This window comes from Acinonyx jubatus, chromosome X (genome assembly GCF_027475565.1).
Source record: "Acinonyx jubatus isolate Ajub_Pintada_27869175 chromosome X, VMU_Ajub_asm_v1.0, whole genome shotgun sequence".
Taxonomy (NCBI): domain Eukaryota; kingdom Metazoa; phylum Chordata; class Mammalia; order Carnivora; family Felidae; genus Acinonyx; species Acinonyx jubatus.
This window is the reverse complement of record NC_069389.1, coordinates 118799583-118827065: the sequence shown is the minus strand read 5'-3', so window position 1 is coordinate 118827065 and position 27483 is coordinate 118799583. Positions and strand designations below refer to the sequence as shown.

Genomic DNA, 27483 nt, shown 5'->3' with positions numbered 1-27483 from the left:
GAGAGGTTGAGCAACTTGCCCCAGATCACCTGACTAAACAATGGTGGAGGTGGGATTCGAACCCAGGCGACCTGGCTCCAGAGCCTGTCCATTTCCAGCTCAGCGCTATACTGCTTTCCATGCGTGGATTGAGGAATGGAAGAATAAAATATATCAAGATGTTTGTAGTAATTGACACCTTCTGGATCCTTCCTGCTTTCTGGGTCTTTTTACCTACCATTCACCCGATGACATGGGCTGGCTACCCACTGTGGAGCAGGCATTGGAACCAGCTGCTGAGGAAAGGCAGGCGAATCCACACCACCCCTCTCCTCAAGCAGCTCGAATCTATTATGTTAAAGGTGCTACCTGGGGCTCGACAGTCCTCACGAGTGGAAAGTCCGCTGGTCAGGCTTTCCTGGACATTCCTGGGGTTTGGAGGAGGGATCACGATCGAATGTGTCTTCTGTTCCTCCACATCCCTCACTCCCAGCTACCTGACACTGTCTGACAGGTTTCGTGTTGGATATCTGTCGTGTGGGAAAGAGTCTGCCGACTTGCCCGGAATGAGAGTGTCGCTTCTGTCTGAAACTGCTCCATCCAGAGAGTTCAAGAGATGTTTTCTACACATCGTGTAGGATACACACATCGAAACCCTGTTACGAGCGTGTCAACAAAGAAATTCTAAAAGCCCGGTCAAACAACCAAAAAATTCCTGTTATGGAACCACAGACATAGCCCGCAACTGATTATAAAGCCAGGCTCACCACGAAGGGGTGGAACATCCCTGAAATTTCAAACGCCTCAGCCCCTCATTTTCTTCAGAAGTGAGACACTCACTATTGCTCGTTTCATTTCCCCAGCTCGGGAGCATCAATATGATTTCATGCCCTTTATGCCACAGGGCAAATCACTGACTACTCGCCCTCTTGATCCGAAAGTCTGTCGTGTGGCTGTCCTGCATTTCCCTACTGTGCCGAGCCCTGGGCACAGCCATCTGTGGTTTGGGAGTGGCTGCCACTTGGACCCCAGGACCCCTGAGGTTTGTCTGGGAAGGACCCCCCCAGAAGTATCTTTCCTAAGTGTCTCTACGCGGTTCTTGTGCATCTTGGCTTCCCGCCACCCTGAAGTGCATTTCAATTTCATGCAAAAAACAGCTTTGCTTCAAACCACGGCCACCTTTTATGTTAAAAGAATCCATCAAGACAGAATCTTTTGGTGCCCCCCCAAACTCTTTCTAGCAGATGGAAAGGCAGATTATTTCAATGAAGAGGCTGTCGCTGACAATTGCAAGCAATGTTTTCTCAAAGTTCATAGCAACGGTGCACTTTTACGATTTCTTAGTGACTGGCAGGATCTAATCTTCAAGGCATGGTGACCACGATAGCATCCCCAAATTTTAATCCAGGAGTAAAGGCAGTCAAGGCAGATCACAGTTTTCAGGTCCACTCGAATCTCCGAAGAAGAGAGCACCTCCCAAAAACCATGAAGATAAAAGGCTGACCTAACGCCAAATCGCATGCACTAAGACAGTGAGGTTATAAAGAGTATGCGATTTGAGGGGAAAGTTTGCAAATTTTTCTACAAACGCTCAAACTATCACTAAATTGAATAAATGATACCTTGGGTGCGAGTAGGTGGGTGGGAAAACGCACTGAGTCTTGTCAACGTGGTAAAACATTCAGGAACGTGCTGGGCATAGCTAATCTAACCAGGGGAAGAGCGGTACACATGGGGATTGATTTTAGGTCAACTGTTCTCTGCCAGCATTGGGAATCGATCCTTTGATTCAAACCACATCGATACCACACTTGTGAGAAGTAATGGCGGATATTAGCAAAAAGAGCACTCAACTAGGACTCGAGAAGCTTAGGACTAAGCCTTGCAACACTACGAGTTGTAGAAGCCTGGGCACCTCGCTCAAGCCACCCGAGCCCGACTTGCCTGACTCCTAATGTGGGGACAGAAGTCATGCAAATAAGTGCCTACAATAGGCTCCGTGAGCTCATCTGACAGCAGCACAATTCACTGCAGAATCTGAGGAATAGCAACTCTTCGTTTTCTATCTGATGAAGCAAAGGCTCAGGGAAGCACCGAGTGATGTCATGAAGTCACGTGGCAAAGATTGTGACAACCGGGATTTGAACGTCCCATCTCCCCGCTCCCAGGATTGAGTAAGAGACCACATGTAACAAATGTAACACGTGATTTCAGGGGCGCCTGGGTGGCTCAGTTGATTAAGCGTCCAACTCTTGGTTTTAACTCAGGCCAGGATCTCACGGTTCACGAGTTCAAGCCCCACCTGGGGTTCTGTGCCAACGGCACAGAGCCTGCTTGGCATTCTCTCTCTCTCACTCTCTCTCTCTCTGACCTTCCCCTGCTCATGCTCACTTGCTCTCTCTCTCTCACTCTCTCTCTCTCTCCCAAAATATATAAATAAACTTGAAAAAAATGGAAACAAAGCCACTAATGACTGTTCAACTGAAATGTGATACAGGTATGGCAGGTACACTATAAGAAATGAAAGTTTGAGTCTCGTAATCCAAGAATCCTAGAGTGAAATTCTAGCTCTTTCACTAACTAGGTCCACGATCCTGCGCAAGCCATTCACCTGCTAAGAGGAAATCTCCTTCTCCGTAAGGTCGGTTTACTCTTACACAGGGGCTGGAGGATGAAAGGTGGTGCATGGCGGGAGCAGACAAAGGGCACAGGGTCCCTTGGGACACCAGGAAGGCCCGGTGCCCGGCATTAGCTCTAGCAGCAGCTGGGTGGCCGTGGCTGTTTCGGGTGAGAACCTTCAGAGGACACGCCTGGGAGCAGTGGCAATGACGGCAGTGGCGGCATCAGTGACGACATGCGTACGTAAAGTGCCTAGAAGTGGGGGCTAGAGTTACCCAAGCGCAGTGTTCCTGTGCAGTTTCTATGCTTCCCTTCTCGCTGTATCACATGATGTATGAAACTGATTTCGGAGACACCTAGAAAAACTCTCTCAGTTTCCAGAGATCCTAGACAACTTCTAGATATTATGAGCACTAGGGCCTTTTGGGGGGGGGTGGATTTCCTCTTGAAGGTCTAGAAATACTTCAGGTGGCAAATCATTACCTTCCACCCCCCACCCCGGTTCCCTGTCTCCCACACTGCTCTCTCAGGCACCGTGGAACCTGAACGAAGGCAGTGTATTAAGGTTGCACTGGTGGGTCCTGGGTGCCAAGATCCCAGGGGGTAGCCAAGAAAAGACACTGTGTTCACTTGGGTTTACAAGGCATAACGTCCCTCTGTCCCTCTGTGCCCATCTTGGCAGCATATTTGGAGATGTCAATCAAAGAGCTTGGAGAACTTGTCCTGTTTGGGTCCTCATTATTGAAGTGGATGGATGACCCACCAAGAAAGGCATGTGTCAGATTTTTCAACTGATTTTACAGCTGTAATTGGGCACGCATCTATAGTATTCCACCAATTCTACCAATTCTGCGTCAGGAAAGCAGAAGGGCTGTTTGTGAGATGCTTGACAGGATGGGAGAGAAGAATGAAAATAGTTTACCAGCGGGGTGGACATTCCTTCTCAGCTACTCCAGTCTCAGCTGTGCTGGTTGGTTGGGTTTCTTTTCCATTTCTAGGAACGGCCGAGGGGCTCACATACTGTGCTGCTCTGCCTTCTGGACCTGGAAGATTTGTGATGCGCTCCAGCCCTGCAGCCGTCTGGGGACAAGGCAACGTGTTGTTTCTTTCTTTCTTTCTTTCTTTCTTTCTTTCTTTCTTTCTTTCTTTCTTTCTTTCTTTCTTTCTTTCTTTCTTTCTTTCACGTTTATTTATTATTGAGAGACAGAGAGAGACAGAGCATGAGCAGAGAGAGGAGGAGACACAGAATCCGAAGCAGGCTCCAGGCTCTGAGCTGTCAGCACAGAGCCCGACGTGGGGCTCAAACCCACAAACTGCGAGATCGTGACCTGAGCCAAAGCCGGACGCTTAACCGACGGAGCCACCCAGGTGCCCCCAAGGCAGCGTGCTCTAACGGGCATGCGGAACTCTGGCTTCCAGTCCCAGCTCCCCCATCTGTAGCTGGAAGACTTCGGGCAAGTGTGTTCCCCAAGCTCAGCCTGGTTTCTTTTCACCTGTGGCTATCTAACAGGACTGACGTGAAACTCCCATGAGGCTAACGCATCGTGCAAAAGTCTTTACGGTAATCAATCACGGTGGGATTATTTTCAGCATTACTTCTTTCCCTCCCAGTTACTGTTGAAAACGTCAAGGGGAGTTTGGAAATAAGCCACTGGTTGATCATGCTGGGAAGACATATTTTTTTAATTATTCCACTATGAAGGACATAAAAGCAACGTTTCGATTGTCAACCACGTTGGCGAGCAGGAAGGGTGATGGCTGAACCTCTCATGAAAACGGACCTAAACATCAGTTGTCTTCTTTTTGCTTTAATAGGGGAAAATGGAGATTTCTGGACAGAGACGCTGTTCCCACCACGGGTCACAGAAATCAACCTTACTAAGTCCCTTAGAGGCACGGATCCGTCTGCCTCTCTGAAGGGAGCATCTTCCAGGCATGATGACACAATTGAGCTGAAGGACCCGAGCTGAGGACAGACCTGTACTTGCCTACGCAATGCCCACGTCCACATGGGCAGTGTATGTGAGACCCGACTCAGTGACGGTATTAAGATCGAATGCTCTCCCTGATCTAAACCAAACTGACGGCGACCATTCTGGCACGCACCTGCGGTCGGTCCAGTTGGCCTAATGCCTGGGCAAGATCACAACTGACTGGAAATCAGTAGGGCCATCTCCCAAGTGTCTATGAGATGGCTTCAGTGGAGGTTAGGGGCACATGCTCTGAAGTCTGTCTGGTTCTGGCTTTGTTATTTTGGCTCCGTGGGCAACTCACTCGATGCCTCTGAGTTTTGGTTTCTGCCTCTGTGGAATATAACGAGGTGACTGCCACAGGCTCGTTAAAAAGGGACCAAGCGCCCGGCACATAGTGGGCACTGAGTAGATACGGGTTGGCTGAGGCACTGGTGTTATCAGTGTAACTCTAACCTTTGCTAACCTGGGAGCTCCTTCAGGGAGGGGTGTGTGGTGATTCATCCTCAATGTACCACAGAGCTCCACCTGGAGCTTTACAGACTAGGGGCTTAATGCGTTTTTGCTGAAAGGGAACCAAAGTTTCAATGAGTGAATAAATATTGCTGCAAACCAGGTAGAAAAAAAGAGATACTTGACTTTTGTCTGAGAGAAAGAGAGAGAGAGGTTTGCCTCTAATGACAGATTCTCACGATCCACCAGAAGCAGATGAATCTTGGGCACACGTACAACACACAAATCAACTCTGATCTTTCGAGATTTATGCCACCTGAGCAAAAAAAAAAAATACAAAACACAAACATCTGTGTTTTGAGCTTCTGTCAGGCAAGTAGAAACCCACAGCTCCCGCTGAAGGAGCCCTGCCTCGCAGTCTTGGGGCCTGTCAAGCACCAGCAGCTTCGGCCCTTCTCCACGCGAACACTCCAAATGCCAATATTGCTTGTTGTCACATTAGCCAATATACGATCCTCAAAATAAAATCCTCTTGATGTCTGATTACTCTTCTTAAGGACCTCATGCTGATTCATTTCAAACTGTGAATTACCTTTAATTCACAGCTTGAACAGGCTGCCAAATTTGGTTTTCTCTGCTCCCAGGTGGCTGTCCCTGATGTGGTGGAGGACGTCCAAAAAAATATTAAGTCCTTAGGAAAAGTTGGCAAAAGCCCCGAGATGCAGGGCACACAAGACAGGTTCAAAGCAAGAGTTGGCATACGTCTCGATGTGAAACCGGGTATGGCGGGAAGCGGTGGAGCTCATCGAGTTTACCTGTTTATCAGGAGAGTTCAGTTGGGCTCTTGTAAGCCACAAACTGATCATCAACATCCCCCAATTCCAAGTACCCAATCACATACTCTGAGTAAGAATTCATCTGATTAAGAAAATCACAGCCCTTTTTCCCCCTGCCTCATTACACAGGCGCTTTGCTACCAGAACTTTATCCGGAAAGCAGACCGAACATCTACTTATAAAAGAGTATATGAAATTGCCACCGATGCGGACTAAGGCTCCACAGTAAGCCCAGGCCATTCTCAAATCTCAAATCACATTCTCAAAACGAACATTTTCTTTTAAGTTTACGTATTTATTTTGAGAGAGAAAGAGAGGAAGAAGAAGAGAGAGAGGGAGACAGAGAATCCCAAGCAGACCCTGCACCATCAGCACGGACCCTGATGTGGGGCTCGAACCCACAAACAGTGAGATCATGACCTGACCCAAAACTAAGAGTCGGACGCCTAACTGACTGAACCACCCAGGTGCCCCAAAACAAACATTTTCAACGAGAAAAATTTAGGTAGGATGGGCAGGGTGGTGAATGTGAGGGTCTTTCTTTCTTTCTTTCTTTCTTTGGTTAAAAAAATTTTAAGTCACCTAAGAAATAATGTAATGCTTGTTAGTGGTTATAATGAACTGGAAAACATTCTAATAATAATAATCTTTCTATTCTCTATGGTAATGAACTCTTCCTACCACAAAAAGAAGAGTTTAGAAATAATGTTTTATTGGGGTGCCTGGGAGGTTCAGTCAGTGAAGCGTCCAACTTCAGCTCAGGCCATGATCTCCTGCTCATGAGTTTGAGCCCCACGTCGCCTCTGTGCTGACAGCTCAGAGCCTGGAGCCTGCTTCGGATTCTGTGTCTCCCTCTTTCTCTGCTCCTCCCCTGCTCGCAGTCGGTCTCTGTCTCTCAAAAATGAATAAACGTTAAAAAAAATTAAAAAAAAAAAGAAATAATGCTTTATTTCAAGCAATTTTGACCAGGTTTTGCTATAATTTATCGGGGACTCCTTCCCACTAACTTCAGCCATACAAGTCTCCCAGGTTCAAAATGCCCAATGTGGTGTCCCCAATCCCTGAGCTCATGAGAGTACACGAAGAAGGGCAGCGTGGTGGGAGGAAGAGGCCTGCGTTCGGGCTCTCTTGCCAAGGAGCGGCATCACTCACTCGGCCCTCTGTGCGCTCATGGCCGACGTGTCCGTTCAAGGTAAGTGTGCATGGTTAGTTTGTCTTCACACTGGACTGTGCACACTTCACGAGGAGGGGCCGTATTTTGGCTTTGCTTTTCTCAACGAAACAACGGAAAGAATCCAGAGCCCCTCCAGGATGGCTGGCAAGCACAGTGAGGTGATGTGTGTCAGAACAGTGGGCGTGGGCCCTGGGCCCTGGCCTCGTGTGCACACTCAACAGCACAATGATTATTGCCCGAGACCCTCTGCCATTCTTGTGACGGTGTAATTCCCCCTCCTCTCAACTAGGGCTACATTCAAGGATTTGTTCATGGGGTGTACAAGGCCATCGCCCACAGGTAAACTGAGACTGGCCACAACTAGTCTGTGTCCACAACACCTTTCCTCAGGTCTCTGGGTCCAGGGCTTGGAGGTTTTCAAACCTGTAGCTAACACAAGTGAAAGAGGCGGTTTTATGGCAAGGAAAGAAAAGCACTTTGGCTACATCTGCCTTCATATTGGGCTTTTATGGAAACTCTCCAGGCATTCAAGACAGCATGGCTTAAAACACAGGAGCTGCTTGATTAAAAGGGGGGCTGGATGGTTTCCAACTGGACAGAGTCCAGACGCTAACAACCAACTATAACAAAGGCACTACATTCACAAAATTAGCTGACGTCAAGGACTGACAAGATGGATACCCTGGAGTTCCCGGATGCTGTCTGAAAATGCTTCTCAGGGCAACCGAACACATCTTACACGTTCCTATGTAGGATGGCTCATAAAAGATCAATGAGGTCAAGTATCTTTGTAAAGCCACTGTACTGACAAGGACTTGACAAGATGTTACACACTAGAAGAAGCAGTCCAACTCAAAAAAGAAACTCCAAGTTCTTTGGGTTTGGTTTCAGTTTTCTCCTCCATCAGTCCTTAATGGCTTCATTAAGAAACTAGAAAGTAACATACTGTCCAGTGTATACATCCAATCCCTGAATCTCATAATTGAAATAAATGCATCTTTCAGAGGCAGAATGCATATGGTACCACTGTACAAATATACAACTCTAGAGCCCCAAGAAATACAACTTGACCCTCATACGCCCATGTCCCACCCTCTTTTGGGAGATAGATCTTTTAGAAGCCTTGGGTGAGGCCTGTTCCAACACTCACAGACGTGGAGGGAAACAAAGACAATTGGCTTTTCTTTCCTCCAGAAATTATTTTTTAATTTTTTTTTTGTTGTTTTTAACGTTTGTTTATTTTTGACAGAGCTGGAGACAGAATGTGAGTAGGTTAGGGGCAGAGAGAGAGGGAGACACAGAATCCGAAGCAGGCTCCAGTCTCCAAGCTGTCAGCACAGAGCCTGACGCGGGGCTTGAACTCACGAACTGTGAGATCATGACCTGAGCAGAAGTCGGACACTCAACCGACTGAGCCACCCAGGCGCCCCACCTCCAGAGATTATTAAGGGTTAAAGGTAAAGTCATTTTTGTGTTGTTAAATCTAGTTACTAAAGAGTATAACTTGTTTAAAAAATATAACTGTTTACATTTGAATTCTGCCAAATATTTGCGTGTGTACCTTTACATGTATATGCATTGCTCATTACTTTGCTTAACTTCCCTTAAGGAACTCTATCTGTATATTTTGAAATAAAAATACATGCACCCCCATGATTTACACTCATATCCTCTGAATCCTAGGTCAGTGCTTCCCCCCGCCCCAGTACTCTAACTACCATGAACAGAGATGGAAACTCAGGACTAATGCTCTTGCCTCAATGGGCAGAGAGAGTTCTAGCCAGAGTGGGCAGGATATCACCTCATGGACGGACATCCCATAAAAAGCGCTGTCTGTCAATAAGATCTACCAAGCGAGAAAAAGACCCAGTTCTCCAAAAGCCAGTCAGACCGCTGGGGTCAGGCCCAGAGAGAGCAGCGGCTGTCAAGAACACAGACGGAGCCTGGCTGGTTCCCAGGTTGCATTCGCACGTACTCGGATCAGTGTTCTTGAACCTGCTGCCTGTGCATGCAGTTCTTACAAATAATCCAGGCCCAAATGGAAGGTCTATATTTCTTCAGCTGGAGAAAAGAAGGCCAGATGAGGAAAACTAATAAAGTATTCCAGTAATTAAGGGATTCGGCTTATAAGACTCCCATCTGTCTTACTGTAGGTGGTGACTGCATGTCCAGGACGTTTGCCGGCCTCAGGAAGGGGCCTCTCCTGCAGGAGGGCCAGCTGAGGCGTTGTTTCCCACCAAACTTGGGCTACCCGTAGTCTGTCTACACACAGAATGTTCTTAGTTGCCGGGAGGATTACCCTGCCTGATGGAAAATCCTAGAAGCTGACTTGAAAATCACACTGTAGTAAAATGTAGTAAAATATGGGAGTGATAGTACTGGCTAAGTGGATAACTGTTTGGAAGCTAACAATTAAAAATAATTACCATCACTCTATCTGTCCCTTTGTTAAACCTATACCCTACCATAAAGAAGGGAACTTATTCCAGCCAAAGTCTGAAGGACAATGCTCGGTCTTTAGATCCAGCAGCCAAAAAGAGAGTGGCTCGTTCAGAAAATCGACTCTGTATCTTTTCAGTTTTACCCATGCTTCCCATAGAGAACCTTAGTCCTATTGAATTACACAGTATACCCCCGTGCTATGAAGTACTGTTTTCTGGAAATGCAGCCTCTAACTATAAATCACAATTGCCGAGTTTATTTCTGTTAGTTACAAACTATTGAAATATTGACTTTTATGGTCTGTATGGAAATCAGCGTATTTCACAGCAGGAGCCTAATACTCTTGCTTTAGGAGTAGGATCATTTTACAGTGGGAAAAAATATTTTTTTTAATTTTTTCACGTTTGGAAACCTGTGTTGATTCCGTAAATGCTGTGTGTGTGTGTGTGTGTGTGTGTGTGTGTGTGAATTTTACTGACATTTTAATGGGAGAGAGGTAAGGTAGGAGGATAAGATCTATTGTTTACTAGAATGACAAGAGAAAGGGCAAGTCAAAATGCGATGAATGGAAAACACTGAAATGAACAATATCAAAAATGATTTTGATTTGTGTGTTTCCATCTAATTTAGTCTTTAATTCAGGGTTATAGTTTTTTCTCCCCTTTCTTATTTTTGGTCACTTCTTTAAATGAGAATTCTTGGTTGCTGAAATTGAACCTTGATTAGAAGGCGCAAATCAGGCCAGAAAACCAACTAAGAGCACTGGCGATGGGAGCTTTGCTGTCAAACGGAACCAGGAACGTGGACGTGCCATTGACTTTCGCAGAGCCTTGGTCTATGTGGGAGTCATTCCCAGTTGTTTTATGTAATTTTTCGTGATCTTCCAAAAGGTGAGCAATTCACTTCAAGTGTGCCATTAGACCACTTGAATGTCGTAAATTATTTCATTTCAAAAATTTTCAAGAAGGTGACTATTACTCACATAGAAAAGTCGACTTTCATTTTCTATTATTAGGAATGAAAGAAGTTGTGAGAGAAATACTTCCTTGATAACGTTCTTGGACAAATGGATATTACAAAATCTACAACAGTTAATCTGAGGAAATTGGTTTCTCCATACCCCTTCTTCAGTTAACATTAATAAGAAATGAAGACGGCACTGAGTGAATCATTCTGAACTTCAACCCAGCACCATGTAATCTCTTATTCCCTCTCTTCCAGGCTGCCCTTGTTTGCATTTAATGTACAGTCCCCAGAAGACCTGCAAACATGGTTGCCGAGACGTGTCCTTTCCCCTCCCCAGTCACGATGTCGGAATGTTGTGTCTAAGGATGCCTGCAGCTGAAGTTACACAATGTTCAAACAACCAGTCAAGAATCATAGTTGATTTCATACTCCAGGTACCAGTCCAGCCTGTATTTACATCATTACAGAGTCTAATGGTGATCTCGTTCAGTTTTACTGTGACTCGCTTATTGTGGGCAATCTCATTCTCCTCCCTAACTGAACTCCGTATTATTAGGAGTCAAGGTTCCTATTGTCAAGGAGCAGGACAGAGAACAAGATTCGCCCAGCACCGAGGCACCGTTCCCTTGCCAGATGCCCCCGAAGAAGCCTGTTTTGGAAATCAAAGTACTTACGACTCGAGCGGTACTGACTTTGTAGAAGCCCTGCCGGTCGGGTCGCTCCACTCTGAAAAGAAAGGCACACACAATTACTAGCCGTGTTTCCCACTGTCAAACGATCAGTCTCAATGCAACTGGTCTTCACACGTGCAGCCCTTCCAGTTACATGTTTTCACGGCATCCCGTCACAAATAACACATGAATAAAATAAAGGAGCCGCCTGGATGCATCACAGTATGACTTTTTGCTATTGTTAATCCATATTTTATGATATTAAGTAGGAATGAGAAGAAAGTGGAGGCAGGGGAGAGGCCATGAACGTTTGGACTGAGAAGAATTCTTTTTGAAAACACCTACTTTGTAAGGTGAATCCTGGGGTCAGATGTTGGGATTCCTATAAGGAAGAACACACATAATACAAATATTAGTTACAATGATACAAAGGGAACAGGACGCGTATCTGTTATCGTTGAAGATAGGACTTGACTAATGTTTGCACAAAGAGAACCACTGTTAACAATTCCAGTAATCCGGCTTCTGTGCAGAGCTCTATTCGAAGGATAAACATTTGCTAGTCGAACCTGCTGCAACATGACCATAACTGCCATTTCATCAGAACTGTAAGTTAAGACCGCTGTCTATTTGGAAATGTGTACAACGTGGGAACAAATGACCCACATGTGTGAAATTCAAGTGTTTAATTTCTCACTTAGCTAGGCAATGATGTCTCTAAGGAAGTAAAGGGGCGCTGGTTCAAACTAACAAATGATCATGGTTTTTGGAGAAGCGTAAACAAGACCGTAATTAATAGATGTGCTCGGTTCCTCCTTTTTATAGTAACCACTCCAGTTTTCTACCTTCGCTGTGACACGTGTGCGATAGGTGGGTCTCATTTTCACAAGAGAAGGGTTCTTAAGACTTCATTACAAATTTGGTGAAGTATGGGAAGCGATGTGAAATATGTCAGTGGAGCACATTATTTAAAGGGATTTGAATTTGATTTGAAAGGCATCCCGCACACAATTCATTCACTGTTTTTTGAGAAACGCAGATGTAGACACAGCGGGCTTTTGGGGAGCACGGCACACCTGTGTGGCGCCTGACGAAACTGGCAGGCAGAGGCACCGCAATGACGTACAGGGCGCGCACGACACCGTGCGGATGGAAGGGAGAATCCTGACTGCGAGACAAGAGCCTCGAGAGGGAGACCGTGAATTCAAGTAAACGCAAGAGTCAGTTATGTCAACCACCGTTGTAAGTAATCCATTTGTGAAGCCGAATCTTGCCACCCTATAGAAGAAAAATAGAATCGCAGCATCATTTGTCTTTGAGAGAAGCAATCAAGAACAGTAACACTGTCCTTTCACGGAAAGCGAGTTCTGCTACCTATTTCGCATGATTCTGCTGCCCGGGAGACTTCCCTTCCAGCAAGATCGTCACTCCAGAAGACTACCATAAACTCCACAAGAGATGGAAAAGGCTTCTCAACTAAAGAGCTATCACAAAGCCCATGCAGATTGCTGCTCAAAGATTTCTCTACCCTCACTTGATAGAGAATTGACTTCTGACGAAAAACTCTAATAAGCTTGGCCATTTGATTCCACTGCTTAGCAAATCATAGATGGTGGGGAAGGGGAAAACAGTACCAGAGGCACAACAAAGTCAGAACGTAAAAAGCACAAGAGTCTATGGCCACTTAATACGGAGGCAGGCATTCCTACCCATCTTAATAGCTCCCGAGGGCATAATTATGGTCCAGTACAGTATTACAGCATAGTTCAATCGCCAGAGCTCATCATGATGTCTAAGTTATCAAGAAAGACTAAAGCGTGTTCAGTATAATTTTTATAAGAAGTCAGAAAAATATTAATTACATCTCAGAAAGATTCGTATTACATGACTCCTATGGAAGGCCAGCCTTTAGTTATCCAAGAATTTCAATCGTCCAAAATACCTCATCTCCTAGAATGAGTGGTTAACCATTTGTATGTCCTTAACTATACACCAATAATTCTACCTGTTATTTTTTATTTATTTATTTTAAAAAAAATTCTTTTTTTAACGTTTATTTATTTTTGAGACAGAGAGAGACAGAGGATGAACGGGGGAGGGGCAGAGAGAGGGAGACACAGAATCTGAAACAGGCTCCAGGCTCTGAGCCGTCAGCCCAGAGCCCGATGCGGGGCTCGAACTCACAGACTGTGAGATCGTGACCTGAGCTGAAGTCGGACGCTTAACCGACTGAGCCACCCAGGCGCCCCAGTCTACCTGTTATTTTTTAAAAGGGACTCCATCACAACTGTATGGGGCAAGTTTGGGCTCATGTACCCTTAGAAATCAAATGACAAGGTCGAAAGTCAAGTAGACCAAATACTTGATCAGAGAGTGAAACATACCGGTCCCAGAAATCTGGACTGAATTTTTAAACATCATCCAAGAATTCTGGACTTTAGACTGGAACCGTCAGTTGTTCAAAGCATCAGGGCAGTGACTCATGACACGAATTCGAGGGTTATGTTATTTACTGAATTTGACTCACTGGAGTTATGTATTCCTGATACCATTTTTAATGTTAAGCTGGGTAACCCTTTTTAAAAACAGAATTCCAAAAAAAATGAAACACCTCTGGATATTACCCAAGTTACTGTACAAACACACCCAACCCTGATCGGAAATGGCTTGGTTGTGGGAAAAAATTTGCATTCTTCATGCAGTAATTGTTGATGCACATAATCCAAAATTAAAAAAAAAATGTCTGACTTCAATCTGTGAATTTTGCTCATAGATATGTCATACAAGTAATTTTAGTAATAGACGATAACAATGCCAAGTTGTGTTCACAAACTTCCGTGAGGCTATTTAAAACAATTTTTTTACCGTTTATTCATTTTTGAGAGACAGAGACACAGTGTGAGTGGGGGAGGGGCAGAGAGAGAGGGAGACACCGAATCCGAAACAGGCTCCAGGCTCTGAGCTGTCAGCACAGAGCCCGAGGCGGGGCTTGAACCCACCGACCACGAGATCATGGCCTGCTCAACTGACTGAGCCACCCCAGGCACCCCGAGGCTATTTTAAATAACTGCCTTGATCATCCTACAATGAGAGGCTCCCATAGGATCTAGATTCTAGAGCAGGGATTGGTCAACTTTTCCTGCGATGGGCCAGATACTAAATATTTTAAGCTTTGGGGGGCATGCAGTCTTCTGTCGTAACGATTCAACTCTGCCACAAATTTGTGTGGTTGGATTCCAAGACAGGTTGGTTTACAGACACTGAAATTTGAATTCATATCACCCGTGTTATTTCACATCATTCACGTAACTCCTAATACTCGTAACAATATTCACATTTTTTTTCTTTTGAAAATCCTAACCGTTTAAAAAACCTAAAAGCCCACAGGTTGTAGAGTGCCAGCCTCTGTCTGGAGTTTGATTACCTCCACGAAGCCTTGACTGAACTTCCCCTGAGGACACTATTAGCTCCCTCACTTCTGCTGAGCAAGGTATTCCCTTCCTTGTGAGTTTTTTCCATTCTCTCTGAAAAAACACGGCACTTTCAATTGGGGATGGATAAGTAAACTTCAGTAAGTTGGGAATTTTAAACGGTGTCTGCTTTTGTAAGTTTGCAGAGTCACAGACTCTTTGACCCGAAAAATCCAGTGGGAGGATACAGCACGCACCCACACGTGTGCGCATGTGCACACACCTCCACTCAGATGGTACAGATGGGGAAACTGAGGCTCAGAAGAACTTGAATGGGACCACTTCGCCAGCAACCGGCAGAGCCAGGATTAAAAGCAGCCACGTCTGTAGCTCCGAAGGCAAATAAGACAGAACCTGTACAGCTGTGCAAACTCTATCACGTGTGTACGAAATAGATGCTTTCTGGGAGGGTGCTGTCACCTAGTTCCGGTGCAAGCACTGAGGAAAGGGGGCTCACCCCAGTCACATGTTTTTACTGTATGTGTCCGTGTTTTGGAAGATGAAATTTAAACCGAGGCATCTGTAAATCTGTGTAATAAACACATCACCAGAACACCTGAATCTAAAGGCTGGTTCCCTGATTGACTAGCTGGGTCATTCGGGGCACATTACGTTACTCTGTGCCTCAGTTTCCTCCTCTGTGTATTAGGGAGAGTCAAATTACCAATCTCTTTGGGTATGAAGGAATGAATCATTTACTAGATATTATCTGCTTAGAACGCGGCAAGGCATGTCACAGGCATTATGTCGTTGATGGCATTACCGTTATTTAAAATGTACTTTTCTTTCAGACCAATGTTTTGGCAGGAACCAAGTGAAACAAGAGTGGGTGTGTAGCCGTCCCGGTCTCACCATTTTATCCCAGTCGCTTCTACCTTTATCATGGGGTCAATGGGAGCACAGATAATTGGCAGAAAATGAGAATCGCTCCTGATTCCAAATTGTGCACTTACTACAAAAGCCCATTTAAACAACCGGTTCTATTGTATACACTGGTAAATGTCAAAATTGCAACTTGCACGGATTATCTCTAAAATTGGAGAACGCAGCTGAAAACAATGCAATTGCTGTATCAGTGCGTTGGATTCAACGTCCGAAGCGGCTCAGCTGATCCCTTGGCCAGGATGCTAGGGAGGAGGACGCCAGTCCAGGGCGGCCTAAGGAGGGTTTACAGGAGGGGATGACACACACCGGACACGGACAGAGAGGGTTGCTGCTCACTTACTTCTGACCCCTTTCTCAGGTGGGAGGGGATAACTGAACGCAGTTTAGGCCAATGTTATTGTTGAACTCATGGCCCTAAACACTGAAGGATCTGACTAGGTTTCGGAGTCTACACTCCTTGGCTGGCACTTGGGGTCTTTCACAGAGATGCACTTGCTGGCCGGGGGTTCGTCTCTGTCCGCCTCCCATCACACGACTCTGAGCCAGCCCCTCGAGACCATGCCAGCATGGATCGCACCGTGACCCCTCATCTCGCCGTGCCTCTGCCCGTCCTGTTCTTCCGCATAGAGTGTTCTTCTCTTGGGCCCTTCTCTGCCCCTGAAAGTGGTTCTCGGAACCTTTCATTCTCTATGAAGACATTTTCTACATTGTTTTGTCATTTAGCTCATAACATGTAGAGGGTTTTTCTTCACCCCTAACTTTAAGTCTGTTGTATGTCCTCAGAAAATGGTTTCTGAATAAATGGATGGATGGATGAATGGATGGTTAATTGGACGGAAGGAAGGACGGGAGAAAGACATTACTTTTTCTTTTAAAGTGTGCTATTAGAATAGCCATGGTTACTTAGGCATTTTAGAAACTGATGGCGAGAGAAAATTCTTACTGGGGGCAGGTGAGGGGAAAAAATGAAACATTTGACAATAGCACTGTAAGAGAAGTTCTGTCAATATGATGTGTTGGCGTGTAAAGATCTGTGTGCTTGTGCGCAAGGACTGGAAGGTGATATACAAAATTGAAAATCGATCCATTAGGGTGAAGAGGATAGGTTTTTGGTTTTTGGTTTTTGTTTTTTTTTTTTGATTAAAAAGTCTTGGATGGGGGCACCTGGGTCGCTCAGTCGGCTGAGCGTCCGACTTTGGCTCAGGTTATGATCTCACAGTTTGTGGGTTCGAGCCCCGCCTCGGGCTCTGTGCTGACAGCTCAGAGCCTGGAGCCTGCTTCGGATTCTGTGTCTCCCTCTCTCTGCCCCTCATCCTCTCTCTCTCAAAAGTAAATAAACATTAAAAAAAATTTTTTTTAAAGTCTTTGATGTTGCTGCTACATCATCTATGTGGACAGTGGCTGTGCTCTAGGTAGTACACCACACAAGCCAGTGTCTGGGGGTATATGGTCCTGGAGACTCCCGGTAAAAACAAGATTTCTATCAACATCCCAAGGGGCAAGAGGAAGTCTAGATTATAGGGCACCAGAGCACCAAGGCCACTTTTATTTTTAAGGATCCAACTGGAAGACCGGTACAATTAAACTAAGATAAAGGAAAATGGAGGAAGGAAGAGAATTGACCTGTCCTGGGATGGAAAGTGTGTTCTTCTCAGAGTTTCCAGAAGTATGCATGGCAGTGAGAGGAGCAGGCCAGGAATGGGTCATCTCCTGGTGAGGAAAAACAAAGCAACTTTATTTTGGGGCATTGAGAAAATCAAATACCTTCTTGGCACTCAATATAGCAGGGCCCTTTATAAATACTTACTGACTTAGTCGGCCTGGTTGTTTTCAGGGGAACTGAAATTCATCCACTCCATTCCCCCTGCCCCATACCGGTGCTTGAAGCCTACCTGTGACACGCAGGGCCATCCAACACCCACTTGCACAGTGCCAGTGACAGGGAGCTCACTAACGCTTGATGCTGCCTGTCCCACGTGACACAGCTCGATCACACTATTCTTCCTGGTCGTGAGCCAAACGCCTGTCTCCCAGGGGCTTCTACCTACGGATGGTACTTTGCAACTGCACAGAACATGTCCCCTCTTCCTTCGCATGACAAGCCCTCAGCTGCTGGAAGACAGCAACCCTGTCCCCTGGTGTCGCCTCTTCTCTAGTCTGAGACATTTGCAGCTTGTTCATTCATTCGTTGGGAACCTTCAACTTTTCTTCTAAGGCTTGAGTTCTGCATTCTGTCAACTATCTGAGGTGCTCCCAGGAAGGACTCCTGATTGCCTGGGGCTCTTCTCACTCCCGGTCTCCTGCAGCGGGTGTGATCTGGCAGCTCAGGGGGAGGGCAGCACTGTCGCTACCTGCATTCTGGACACAGATTGGGCACACGCCGTTGCTTTTCCCAGGCAAAGAAGAGGCAGCCGAGGAGAATTCTTTCTCATTCCTCGAGAAGGTTCCTGTGAGATTGGCGGCACCGTTCCGCCTAGCCGTACCCACAGGGTGTCTGCGAGTCCAAGTCTCCAGAGTAGGAGGAGCTTCTCGGGCTCCCGCTCTCCGCTATCAGCAGGGGCACCTTCCCGATGCCTTCAAACACTCGGTTTGAAAAGAGTTGCTGTTCAAATCTTACTGGAGTCATAGGGCTCGTGGCCGACACACTGTACCCAAAGAGGAAGGATAATTAAATCACATGCTTCACATCCCGGCACCAGCGATGACAAAGTTTGTGAAACGGGAGGGCACCCGCGTGTGTTGTATTCATCAGACATTTTGGTATATAAACATCCAACATAAAAATCAGTGCCATAATGGAAAGAAAGGAGAGCTTTGGGGAGGAGCAGAGAGGATCAAAGTTTATGAAAGGCCTTTTTTAATGAGTCAGTTACATAATACTTTCCCCCAATCTTTATGGGTAACATAATTAGTCATTTCAAAGGTAATATTAATAAGAACTCTCAGGTAGCACTAAAACATGTTTTTTTTTTCTTCTATAATTACCCAGTTCAAAAAGAGTCTTTGATGTATGAAGAGCGGTAATGCAAGGAGATACTTCACAGGTTCATTCACAGTGCAGCGCTGAAGCCGAATTTGTAAGTACGATTCAGACAAGGGCTGACACAGATTGGGTTCTACCTCGCACTATTTAACAGGAGGCGCTAAGGACATTAAAGATGCATACAAGATTTAGAGGGGATGCTTAACCTACTTAAGAGAGAGACTATCTTCAAGTGGTTTTGAGTTGTGCATTTGTATGCAATTGATCACGTTCCTGACAAATGCTGTTTATGCATTCATCAAAACTGGTCCAAAGTAACTCTGTGTGACAACAGTTTAAAGTTGAGTTCTAGTTACTGAATGATTTCTTTTAAATTTTAGATGTGTTTTTTTATTTTTCCTGATTAAGGCTGGTCTTCTCCAAAATTAGTTCCATTTACAAGATACAGGTCCTAATTTGGCCCGAGCTAACGAAGGGGCAGTAAGCCCTAGCCTGGGAATAGAAGTGTTGTCTCTTATCGGCAACTGGGGAGTATGCCTCAATCAATGAGAGGCTTAGTTATTTCCCTTTCCAGCACTGGCTTTAGAGGTGTGCCTCTGGGCTTATTAAAAGGTGTTTCATATGCCTGGAAGGATGAACTCCCTCCTCAGAGATGTACCTTCTCTCCCAGGTCATCTGAATTTACTCGATGGTGGAATCGGATGATATCGAATTACCCCCAGAGTGCACCATCGAGTAAAACTGATTCTCTGTATTTGAAACGCGAGATTTCATGAAACGGCAAGCCTACTGCATATTACCACCGATGCATTTGATTAAGGTAGGGAGGATGCAGTTGAAAGGAATATAATTTCCTGAAAGGATATCTTCAGCAAGGAACGTTGGAGCAAGCTCTTTCACTTCTCAAAATGAGTTAGACCCGTAAGGTGTGGAGAGCTCACAGCAGATTTTCCACTGTCATCCTTTTCATTCACACTCGAAGGATATTAATCTATTTTTATGTTCTTGCTATTCCCAAGATAAGAACACCCGTGCACCCTTATCCAACTGTCCTAAGCCTACCTATTCATCAGGCTCCAGTGCTGACCACCCAGGCTTAACACCAAGCGTCACTCCTCCACTAACAACAAAAATCTCACACGCACACACAGACACGCACGCGCATGAAGCTGCTCTGTAACGCCTTTGATCCTCCCCAAGAAAGAAATGAAGCAGGGACTCATCTTCCCATTGGGCAGTGGTAAGTGAATGCTGGGGACTCCAAAGCACACATCCTTTCCACTACACCAGATAGGTTGACTGTTATTGTAAAGTCGACTAACATGGTTAAGTTAATGGAGAAAGAACTAAGTAAGCAATGACGTTTTTATCTTTCAGTATTGGACAAAGAATAGGTTTCACAGGCAACAGAGCATTCTATGTAATTTCTAACAATGGGGCAGATGCTTAAATTAATGTGATCTGAAGACTTCACAGTCAAACCCAGCAAAATCAGAAAAGGCCCAATTTTCCACCAATGATTTTCTCACCATATTATCCGTACGATGGCTAATGGCTAAGACGCTAACGGATCCAAAACAACTTGTGGGTAGAATCACTTTGCTGGACTTAGACACACAAGCTGGGTGTGCCACTGGCTGAGGAGCAGAAGATGGTCTGGATTCCAGACTCTCCTAATTTCAAATGCATCCCATACTCATCTAACACGGAGCTGTCCGACTGGCCGTTATTTGTAATAACTAGGATGTTGTCCCAAGCCTTGTCTTATTCAACTTCGTATCTCCAGTGCCTGGTACGTGGTACCTGGTTAATATGAGATGCTGTTATTAGCATCTACAGTTTCTATGCATGGATTAATAATAAGAATCATAACCGAATTGATAAGAAGAATAATAACCATACCAAGATTCACCAAGCGCTTACCGTGCACCAGATGCTTATTTCCCACACTCGGTCTTTTGGTACTACAAACTAAAGAGGCAGGGGTCACTATCATACTCCTTTGGAGACACAAAGAGGTGACGTGACTTGTCCAAGGCCACACAATTAGTAAATGGCGGGGTCTGCTTGGTGAATTCCCCGCATTTTGCTCTACTAACTTGTACTGCGTAGTCATTATGCATTAGTCACTGGATCTAGAAAGGATACAAAGTCAAGAACCTTCCTCAGAAGGGCTCATGCTGCTGGATGTGCTAACCACCTCGCGAGCCGTGTGCACACACGTACGTGTGTGTGCGCTCCTGAGTGTGTATATTTAGGTTAAAAAGCATAACATAAATATTCAGGTCCTTACCTCGAAGAGTTAACTGAAGAGATGATTCGTTTTTCAGATAACCATCTTAATGAATAAAAGGTGGGATCTCACATATCTCATTGTTGTTGTTGCTAGAATCAGAAAGATCCCTAAAAGACCCCTGGACGAAGAGTAAGGAGAGCTTAACTCATGTCTGAGTTTGGCCAAAAGCTACCCGAGTGAGCCCGGTCAAGTTGCTTGCCCGCTCCGGGCCACAGGAGAAAGGGAGCTAATGCGTGTGCAAGGTTACGGGAAGCACACGGTGTCAAAGGCAAGGTTCATGGCAACTTGGCCTGTGAGCAGAGCTAGAGCATTGCCAGCATGAGCCCAGCAGATGAGTAGTTCAGGCTCCATCCGCGGCTCCAGATGAGAGGGGCTCTGTCCACCTTCCCCCTTCCCCTTGCTGAAATGCTAAGAACAGAAGTGTAGCTTGGGAAGTACCAGTAAGTGGGAACAGCTGAATGCTTTTAAATTACAAGTACGACTGAATAGACGAAGCCACGAAATCAGGCCGGAGTTGATTTTTACAGAGGCCTGGACTGAAATGACCTTGGACTCCAACTTCCACTGGGGGAGGGGATACTTTTCCTTCTGTTTTTCATTCCAGGAAGTGTAATAGGATAGTAAACATATACACTGCGCAGTCTGCCATGCCTCCGGGGCCTCGGGATGCAGGAACATCGGCACCCCCTTTTCTCCAAAATGAATGTAAACTTGAGACTCGTGAGCTCAGCCCATGTGCCCCGACCAGGCGAATGAGGTATGTTCACTGGAGAGTCAAATCTGCTTCTTTAGCCAAAGTGCCCCCCTTCCTCCTGAGCAAAACCACGTGTGTGTGTGTGGGGGGTGTGGCGGTGGGGGGGGGTAAGGGGATGTTAATAATTTACCAGAAAACCTAATTTGTTTGAATGAATGATTTAGAACCTTTGTATCCATGAGCCCCAGCAGCTCTCTGAAGAGGCAGAAATGGGGGCTGAGGTGGAGTTAGGCATCAGGGTGGCCAGGCAATAAGGGTCAAGGGCCCTTGGTGTCCCTGGCAGGGCCTGTCCATGGAACTGGGCCTTGGGAGAACAGCAGCCAAACCATTCCTCAGTCCTCAATCCGCTGTCGCTTGCTAACTGGCTGAGGGAAGCCAGGCAGGGAGAGTATCCGCACAGACACCTGTAGCAGCAGTGGGGCTGTTCGGTAGGAAATGGGCCACGGGGCTGAGGCGGGCCGTGGGGTGGGCCCCCGGAGAGAGGCCAGCACTCAGCCGGGAGAGGAGTCCGCACACGCTGCCACTCCCAGTGTGGCCTCCCAGCAGGCAGCCCCTGCAGAGACGTGCACCTGCTCCTCCTGGCCGGCTCTCCTTCCCGGCAGGCCCTGGGAGGACAAGGACTGGAGGCTGGAGCCCTTTGGCCAGGGTCGTAAAAGTACCCATGCGAGGAAGGAGGGTGCAGGGGAAGAGCTACTGGTCTCTCTCTCTCTCTCTCTCTCTCTCTCTCTCTCTCTCCCCCTCCCCTCTGGGCCCTCCCAGGATAGACACTGTGTTTCCCAGACTGTTTTCTCCTAAAGATGCTCCTACAAAATATCCCGCTTACTTCGGGTTCAAGGGCGTATTTAACCCTGACCAGGCCACAATCTAGCACATCGATACCACCTGGGAAATGAGGACCTAGTTGTAAGACTGGATTGCCACAGTAGATCTTGGACCCACCGAGGCATTTACCAAACCTCACACAGAACTCCTACAGCTAAGGATGGAGATGTGCAAGGCACATTAACATGCCCTAAGCTGAATAAACTTACACAAATTGTTGAGTAAATAAGGTCAACCTAGAAGGCAGCCTCCAGAGGCATTTCCTAAGGCTCTGCCATTCGTGGTCCTTCCTTGTTTACCAGTTTTAATGATAATAATGCCTTACTTGTTATTGGGCCTTCTGATTGACAGAGATACTCAGAAGCACTATCTCATTTAATCAACAACTTAAGGACATACAACATGTGTGCTTACCAAAACTGTAGGTGACACTGAACTGTGAATATCAAAATTCAGAAACACGTTGCAAACCTGGCCTGAAGCCAATAAGATGAATTTTAACAGAGGTAAATGAAAACTGCAATGATGTTCTGCAAACCAAGTGTAAAATTGCAGAATGAGAAAGCCCACCTGACTTAGCTGTGATTCATGGGATGAAAATGCAAGGATTTTAGTTGACCCGAAGCAAACTTGAGGGGATTCAGCAGCCAAAAGAACCAATGCCAACACAGGTGATATTAAGGTAAGTATGCTGCCTCCAGTGCAGAAGACGATCGTTGATTGCACACAATAGTACGCTGTATGGGACAGGCCACATCTGAAACAGACCGCCATCCTGGATGGCTCATTTCAGCAGGAGCCTGGGAATACTGCGCTCTCTTAACAGGGATGACTGCTAGAACTGTAAGAGCTTGGAAAGCTCATTACAGGTATAAATGCACTTTAAGAGAGAACATCTAGGGGGCGCCTGGGTGGCTCAGTCGCTTAAGCGTCCGACTTCAGCTCAGGTCACGATCTTACACTCCTGAGTTCGAGCCCCGAGTTGGGCTCTGTGCTGAGCGCTCAGACCCTGGAGCCTGCTTCGGATTCTGTGACTCCTTCTCTCTCTGTCCCTCTGCCTCTCACGCTCTCTCTCTCAAAAATAAACAAACATTAAAAAAACCATTTTTAAAGAGAACATTTAGTCTATAGAAGAGGGAAGTTCTGAGAAGTGCATTCAAATATGAGAGAGCCTAAGGGCTCTCATATGGGAGAGATTTGCAACCCGCTTTGTGGACCAAGAGGTTAGGACTATGTCCTGTAGGGAGAAGTTACCGGGGAACCAATGTTAGTTCAAACTATACAAGATTTTCCATTCATGTGGCCTTTTCAACCATGGAGCCTGCTGCTTTAGAAGGCAATGGGGGCGCATCTCTAAAGGCAAGGGGGCCTGTGCCCAGGGTACTAGAAAAGGGATTCCTAGAGAGGCAGGGGAGGGAGGTTAAGGACCAACCGCACCGCCTTCCGTGAACCTTTGATCGTATTCTTCATCTCGGTACAGCCGAGGATATTTATGATGCAAAACTGAATCTGAAAGAGCAGGCTTTGCTGTTATTGTTGTTGTTTTATGTGACATGCAAACACGGCTGAGCACACTGGCTAAGGAAGTCCATCACTGTCCCAGGGACGGTGGGGAAGGAGGGCTGTGGAGGGCCTTCTGGCTCGCGGTGAGACAGCTAACAGCCCAATTCGTCTGTTTGCTCAGCTCTTGGAAAGTCCAACAACGGTGGGCTTTTCTGGGCTTGATCGCTGATGCTCCTGCCAAGCCTCTCAAGTGGTCAAAATGCTGTTCCATGAAACTGAATGGATACTCTTCTCTTTCGAATGGTCTTAAGACAGTCTCCTGAGACTGCATCTCTGATTTCTATGCAAGTGCTGGTAGGGAAGAAGCATAAATTCAACTGTCATACGAAACATTACTTCCCAACAATAGGCCAACACATCATGCAATCCACCAGGAAAAAAAAAAAGTAAGAAAAAGGCTAATTGTTTTAAAAGTTTCTAACACTAAGTTATGATTTCATTGACATGTTATAAAAAATCCTGACAGTATTTTTGTCTTCAAATAAATAACTGACTGCTTTATTTAAAGCTCTTTAGGGCCAGCAGTTGTTTCAGGGAATCTGGAAATTTTCTCCATCGGCCCCAGGAGTATACATGCACAAGGTGCACCTTAGACTGCTGCCTTCATCCTGCCCGCCCCTCCCCCCCCCCAACCAGGGTTCTATTTTAAAAGGACCTAATTCCAGGGGCACCTGAGTGGCTCAGTCGGTTAAGCAACCGACTTCAGCTCAGGTCACGATCTCGAGGTTTTGAGTTTGAGACCCTCATCGGCCTCTGTGCTGACAGCTCGGAGCCTGGAGCCTGCTTTGGATTCTGTGTCTCCCTCTCTGTCTGCCCCTCCCCTGCTCACACCCTGTCTCTCTCTCTCTCTCTCTCTCTCTCTCTCACCCCCTCTCAAAAATAAGTAAACCTTAAAAAAATTAAACTATAATATAATATTATAGCCATTTTTTTCCCAAGCAACTTCACCGGATAGCATGACACATGCTATCATCATAACATGAAAGAATTCTGTTTTTAAATTCTTTTTAATGTTTCTTTATTTTTGACAAAGACAGAGTGTGAGCAGAGGAGGGGCAGAGAGAGAGGGAGACACAGAATTGGAAATAGGGTCAGGCTCCGAGCTGTCAGCACAGAGCCTGACGCAGGGCTCGAACTCACAAACTGCAAGATCATGACCTGAGCTGAAGTCGGACGCCCAACTGAGCGAGCTACCTGGGAGCGCCTAATGAAAGAATTCTTTATGGCTAAGCTCTAATATGCTCCTTTACCTCCAGGTCAGCTAAACCAATTTGACAAAATTTATATACTTTCATTGGCTGCTCCCCCAACACCATCTTTAATGATCTACATTTAATTTCATTCATCCAAAAAACATTATTATGGTTTTGCTCTCTGCAACGTACGTAAGAGCCGGGTAGCTGGAGCAGGTCCAGGTACAGGGTTGCGGCTGGCTCTAGGTGGCCAGAGTATTCATAATTAGAATGGGTATAAGATAACAATTATTAGTTACCATTCAAAAGTAGAGCTAAAATAAACCTGTCAGAGTTGAATTAAAAAAAAAAAAAGAAAAGAAACAGTTTTGCTATCGACTTGCTACCACGTTCCAGAAATCACCCAAGACATTTGCTGATCTCACATTGCGGGACAGACAGAGATTGCAGATGTAGCAACACGGATTCTGCTGTAAGTAAAAGACAAGTCCAGGCACAGGGAGGCAAGAGGATACATTTGTTGCAATCCCCAGTCTAAGCCTTTTTAAAGACTTATGCCAGGCGTCAGTGTTCCTTTCTAAAGGCTGCCATAGCTCTTCGAACATGATAGCTTTCTTGTAGTTTACACTTATCACATTAAGAAAAAATGGTAATGAGGAGTTCATGACAACTGCTTTTAGAAGGAACAAAGGCTCAATTGCTGAGGAAAAAAAAGAAGTAATATCTATTTTCATGGAAAGAGCCCTCCAGTGAACAACTTGGCCGTAGCTTTGCTCTCTCATTATTTCTGAGCTCAGGAAAAATAAGGCATCGGGCCACTAATACAGTTGAAACTCCAGCCAATATGATTTGCATGGAATTGTCTTTCCTCTGAAACAGCTATTTCCATCTTAGACTCACAGAATCACAGCGCCAGGGGGGATGAAAGAGAACTGATTTGCCCCATTCACGTGAAATTAACTAACAAATTGATCATAAGGTGTTGGTCTAGCTGTGGTACACCAGGCCCTCCTCCCCCATCAACACACTCTCCCCAATAAAAATAAAAATAAGCCAACAGAGGCATCAAACTCCGCAGTCGCCTGAATTTAACAACATCAAAACCACGCCTCAGTGAAATTGATTCAGAAAGCCCCCTCAGAATATTCCAAGCCCCTAACAGGCTGCGTCTTCTTCACTGCCTGGACAGTCACTCCTCTCTCCAGATTAGTTTCTTTCTGCAATTACTTCAAATAATGGGAAGTAAATAGCTTCTTTATTCCATATTAAGAGTGGCAAAGAAGCAGCACAAGTGACAGCCGTATCTTTTTCTAAAGGGATGTCTGGCTAATGGAGAAAGAGAACATTCTAAACTCAGTATGAACACTCGAGGGGCCGGGCAGTGTGGACATAAAACCTTGCCCCAGAGGCAGGCTATAAAGCTTCAGTCCTGGGTGAAAATCAGGAAGGCTGGTCCTTCTCTGCCTTGGTGAAAACAGCTACTTGCCACACAGCATAAGCTAGAAGTAGCTACTGACATGTGATACCTCTTTGGAAATCAGAACACAGAGATACTATATACTAAGTATTTGCTACACAGAAATCCAACCTGATTCTTGCATTTCATCACCTAGTCATGTTTTGGTGGGTTTTTTTTTTTTTAAATAAAAAGGTGGCAATCACAGTTACAGTCTATTATCAAAGTGTCTTTTTATTAAGAGTTTCCCATTGACATCTTTGAGGCACACCATGAGAAAGGGACCCCATCCAACTCCCCCCAGCCCCGCCAAGCTTTGTTCAACGATCTTGTAAGAGTCCACTGTCCATGGATGTCTCTAAATCCTCTTTAACTCTATCTGTTTCAGCCTATACCATCTCTTGGGGTAACCAGATCAATACATTTCCTCCTTGCTATAAATTTTGGCAAGTACCATAGAGAAGATCCAAGGAGAATAATGTCAAACCCTTTGCTGGAAAGGTTCCAGTGAGCAAATGTCACATTGAGCTTGTGGTAAATAAATGCACATGAAGGACGCTCCCTCACAAACCTGCCTGTCTCGGGCCTGGGCTTCAGATCATGGGGTGTAATCAACTCCTGTCCGAACGCCAGTCGTCAACCAGTGATTTTCTACTGGGCTCCAGTCACGTGCTTCTCCCCAGCACAACAGCACCCAAACACCCCCTCCTCCCGCCACAGCCGTCCCGCCACTGACTCCTGCTCATCTAGTCTGCCCTTCATTTGCTTTCAAAAAGAAAAGAAATGTGCAAAATCATTAAAAACAATCCCGGACAGGGATTTGCAAGCTACCCACAGAGGCTGTTATGCAGCTGACAGAAATCAACATGGCAGGGTCTCTAGGCTAATTAAACACATGTAACAATTTGAAAAGCTGCAAAGTGCCTTATGAACCATGCAGTGGTCAAAAAC

General features: G+C 45.7%; 1 protein-coding gene across 11 annotated transcripts in view; it reads right to left on the bottom strand.

Moving 5' to 3' along the window:
• AFF2 (ALF transcription elongation factor 2) overlaps window positions 1-27483 on the bottom strand; it is a 455357-nt gene that overhangs the window by 130817 nt on the left and 297057 nt on the right. For 3 of the 11 annotated variants that reach the window (XM_027054786.2, XM_027054787.2, XM_027054794.2), the window contains 3 exons: window positions 17089-17175; window positions 11456-11492; window positions 11114-11165 (listed from right to left, as the gene is read on the bottom strand). In XM_027054786.2, coding sequence (XP_026910587.1) covers window positions 11114-11165; window positions 11456-11492; window positions 17089-17175 — 176 coding nt within the window. The remainder of the gene's footprint in view (window positions 1-11113; window positions 11166-11455; window positions 11493-17088; window positions 17176-27483) is intronic. The other 8 variants (XM_027054790.2, XM_027054791.2, XM_027054795.2 and 5 more) reach the window with 3 other exon arrangements.